The 3,688-nt window shown below is 64.1% G+C and overlaps 1 protein-coding gene across 1 annotated transcript; it reads left to right on the top strand.

The window, feature by feature from the left end:
• The first annotated feature begins 536 nt into the window (after positions 1-536).
• Positions 537-3,413, top strand: LOC135566441 (uncharacterized). The gene is made up of 4 exons (XM_065014153.1): positions 537-1,193; positions 1,387-1,797; positions 2,030-2,420; positions 2,485-3,413. The coding sequence occupies exons 1-4, from the start codon at positions 537-539 to the stop codon at positions 3,411-3,413; spliced, it is 2,388 nt and encodes a 795-aa protein (XP_064870225.1).
• Positions 3,414-3,688: the final 275 nt, after the last annotated feature.

The raw sequence follows: 3,688 nt of genomic DNA, 5'->3' as shown, positions 1-3,688 counted from the left end.
CGGTTATCCACACCCCTATGCCAGGCCCTCCAGGTGCCCTCCCACCCTATACCAAGTCCTCAGTGCCCTCCACCCCTAAACCAGGCCCTCAGTGCCCTCCACCCCCATGAAGGCCCTCGGTGCCCTCCATCACCCCATGCCCAGAAGCTCTCGGTTACCCTCCACACCCCGATGCTGGCCTCAGTGCCCTCCACCCCCATGACAAGCTCAGTTGCCCTCCATGCCCCTAAGGCTAAGCCTCAGTGCCCTCCACCCCTAAACCAGGCCCTCAGTGCCCCACACCCCTATTAGCCAGTCCTCAGTGCCATCACCCTATGCCAGTTGCCCACTCGGTGCCCATGCAGGCCTCCGGTGCCCTCCACCCTAAATAGGCCTCCGTTGCCCTCCGCCCCTGTGCCAGGCCTCAGGCCCTCAGCCCCATTGTGACCTCATCCCCTCCATGCCCTATGCCAGGCCCTCAGTTATATCCACACCCTATGCCAGGCCCTCAGTTGCCCTCCACCCCCCATTACCAATTATCAGTGCCCTCCTGACCCATGCCAGGACCCTATAGGCCCTCATCCCTCCATGCCCCCATGCCCAGGCCCTCAGTGCCCTCCATACTAAATAGGCCCTCGGTACCCTCCCACCCCTATGCCCAGGTCCTCCGTGCCCTCCACACCCTATGCCAGGCCCTCAGTGCCCATCCACACCCTATGCCAGGTCCTCAGCCCTCCATCACCCTATGCCAGGCCCTCAGTGCCCTCCACCCCTATGCCAAGTCCTCAGTGCCCTCCACACCCCTATGCCAGTCCTCAGTACCCTCCACCCCCTATACCAAGCCCTCAGTGCCCTCCACACCCCTAAACCAGGCCCTCAGTGCCCTCCACACCACCCTGAAAAGGCCCTCGGTGCCCTCCACGCCCCTATGCCAAGCCCTCGGTACCCTCCACCCCCATGCCAGATCCTCCAGTGCCCTCCACACCCTATGCCAAGCCCTCGGTGCCCTCCACACCCCTAAACCAAGCCCTCAGTGCCCTCCACACCCCTATGCCAGGCCCTCGGTGCCCTCCACCCCCCTGCCAGGTCCTCAGTGCCCTCCACCCCCTATACCAAGCCTTCAGTACCCTCCACCCCCTAAACCAGGCCCTCAGTGCCCTCCACCCCCTGTGCCCAGTCCTCAGTGCCATCCACACCACCATGAAAAGCCCTCAGTAACCCTCCACCCCCATGCCAAGCTCTCAGTTCCATCACCCCTGTGCCAGGATATCGGTTGCCATCCCGCCCCTAGGACCAGCTCATCCAGTGCCCTCCATGCCCTGTGCCAGGCACTCGGTGCCCCCATGCCACCACCCCTCCGGTGCCAACTGCCCCCATGTGACCCTCAGTGCCCTCCATGCCCTATAGGCCCATCATCGTGCCTCCACGCCCTGTACCACCCCCCCTCCACCCCCTCATGCCAGGTCCCGGTCCATCCACGCCCCTATTAGCCACGGTGCCATCGGACCCTATGCCAAGCCTTCGGTATCCATCTTGCCCCATGCCAGGCCCTCAGTGCCCTGCGCCCTAAACCAGCCCTCAGTGCCCTCCACCCCTATCCAGGTCCTCCGTGCCCTCCACACCCTATGCCAGGCCCTCAGTGCCCTCCACCCCTATACCAGACCCTCGGCACCCTCCACCCCCTATGCCAGTCCTCAGTACCCTCCACACCCCTGTGCCAGGCCTTCGGTGCCCTCCACACCCCTGCCAGGTCCTCAGTGCCCTCCACCCCCTATGCCAAGTCCTCAGTACCCTCCACACCCCTATGCCAAGCCCTCAGTACCCTCCACACCCCTAAACCAAGCCCTCAGTACCCTCCACACCCCTATGCCAAGTCCTCAGTACCCCTCCACACCCCTATGCCAGCCCTCAGTACCCTCCACACCCCTATACCAAGCCCTCAGTGCCCTCCACACCCCTAAACCAATCCTCGGTGCCCTCCACTGTAAGCCAAGCCCTCAGTACCCTCCACCCCCAAACCACCCTCAGTGCCCTCCACACCCCTATGTAGCCCTCAGTGCCCTCCACCCCCTATGCCAAGCCCTCAGTGCCCTCCACACCCCTATGCCAAGCCCTCCGTGCCACTCCACACCCCATGAAGTCCACCCTCCACACCCCTATACCAAGCCCTCAGTACCCTCCACACCCTAAACCAGAGCCCTCAGTGCCCTCCACACCCTATGCCCCTCAGTACCTCCACACACCCCTATACCAGTCCTCAGTGCCCTCCACCCCTATGCCAGGCTCTCAGTACCCTCCACACCCTAGTGCCAGAGTCCTCAGTACCCTCCACCCCCCATGCCAGGCGCTCAGTGCCCTCCACCCTAAACCAAGTCCTCAGTGCCCTCCACACCCCCTAAACCAAGCCCTCAGTGCCCTCCACCCCCATGCCAGGTCCTCAGGTACCCTCCACCCCCTATACCAAGCCCTCCGGTGCCCTCCACACCCCTATACCAAATCCCTCAGTGCCCTCCATGCCCCTAAGCCAGCCCTCAGTGCCCTCCACCCCATGCCAGGTCCTCAGTGCCAAACCCTATGCCAGGCCCTCAGTGCCCTCCCACCCCATGATACCAGTTCAGTGCCCTCCAGTTACCCATCCACTCCAGTGCCCTCCACACCCCATGCCAGGTCCTCAGTACCCTCCCACCCCCATGCCAGCTCTCAGTGCCCTCCATGCCAAACCAGGTCCTCAGTACCCTCCACCCCCTATGCCAAGCCCTCAGTACCCTCCACACCCCCATGAAAGCCCTCAGTGCCCTCCACACCCCATGCCTCAGTGCCTCCACCCCTATGCCAGGCCCTCAGTGCCCTCCACCCCCCATGCCAAAGCCCTCAGTGCCCTCCACACCCTATGCCAGGCCCTCAGTGCCCTCCACACCCCCATGCCAGGCCTCAGTGCCCTCCACACCCCTATGCCAGGCCCTCAGTTTGCCCTCCACCCCCCATGCCAGAACCTCAGTGCCCTCCACCCCCTATGCCAGGTAGCGGTGCCCTCCACCCCTATGCCAGGCCCTCAGTGCCCTCCCGCACCCCTATGCCAGGTCCTCAGTGCCCTCCACCCCCATGAAAAGCCCTCAGTGCCCTCCACCCCCTATGCCAGGCCCTCGGTGCCCTCCACACCCCTATTGCCAAGTCCTCAGTGTATCATTCCACCCCCTATGCCAGGCGATCAGTGCCCTCCGCACCCCTATGCCATCCCTCCAGCACCCTCCACCCCCTATGCCAGGCCCTCGGTGCCCCCACACCCCTGCCAGGCCTCAGTGCCCTCCATGCCCTATGCCAGGCCCTCAGTGCCCTCCACCCCTATGCCAAGTCCTCAGTGCCCTCCACACCCCTATAAGGCCCTCAGTGCCCTCCACACCCCTATGAAGCCCTCAGTGCCCTCCACCCCCTAAACCAGGCCCTCAGTGCCCTCCACCCCTATGCCAGATCCTCAGGTGCCCTCCACACCCCCATGACAAGCCCTCGGTACCCTCCACCCCCTATGCCAAGCCCTCAGTGCCCTCCACACCCCAAACCAGGGTCCTCAGTACCCTCCACCCCTATTACAGTGCCCTCCACCCCATGCCAGGTCCTCAGTGCCCTCCACACCCTATGCCAGGCCCTCAGTGCCCTCCACACCCCCATGCCAGGCTCTCAGTGCCTCCATGCCCCTAAACCAAGTCCTCAG

This window comes from Oncorhynchus nerka, unplaced genomic scaffold (genome assembly GCF_034236695.1).
Source record: "Oncorhynchus nerka isolate Pitt River unplaced genomic scaffold, Oner_Uvic_2.0 unplaced_scaffold_4938, whole genome shotgun sequence".
NCBI lineage: Eukaryota > Metazoa > Chordata > Actinopteri > Salmoniformes > Salmonidae > Oncorhynchus > Oncorhynchus nerka.
Note: the sequence above shows the minus strand (reverse complement) of the source record. Positions and strands in the feature narration are given on the sequence as shown.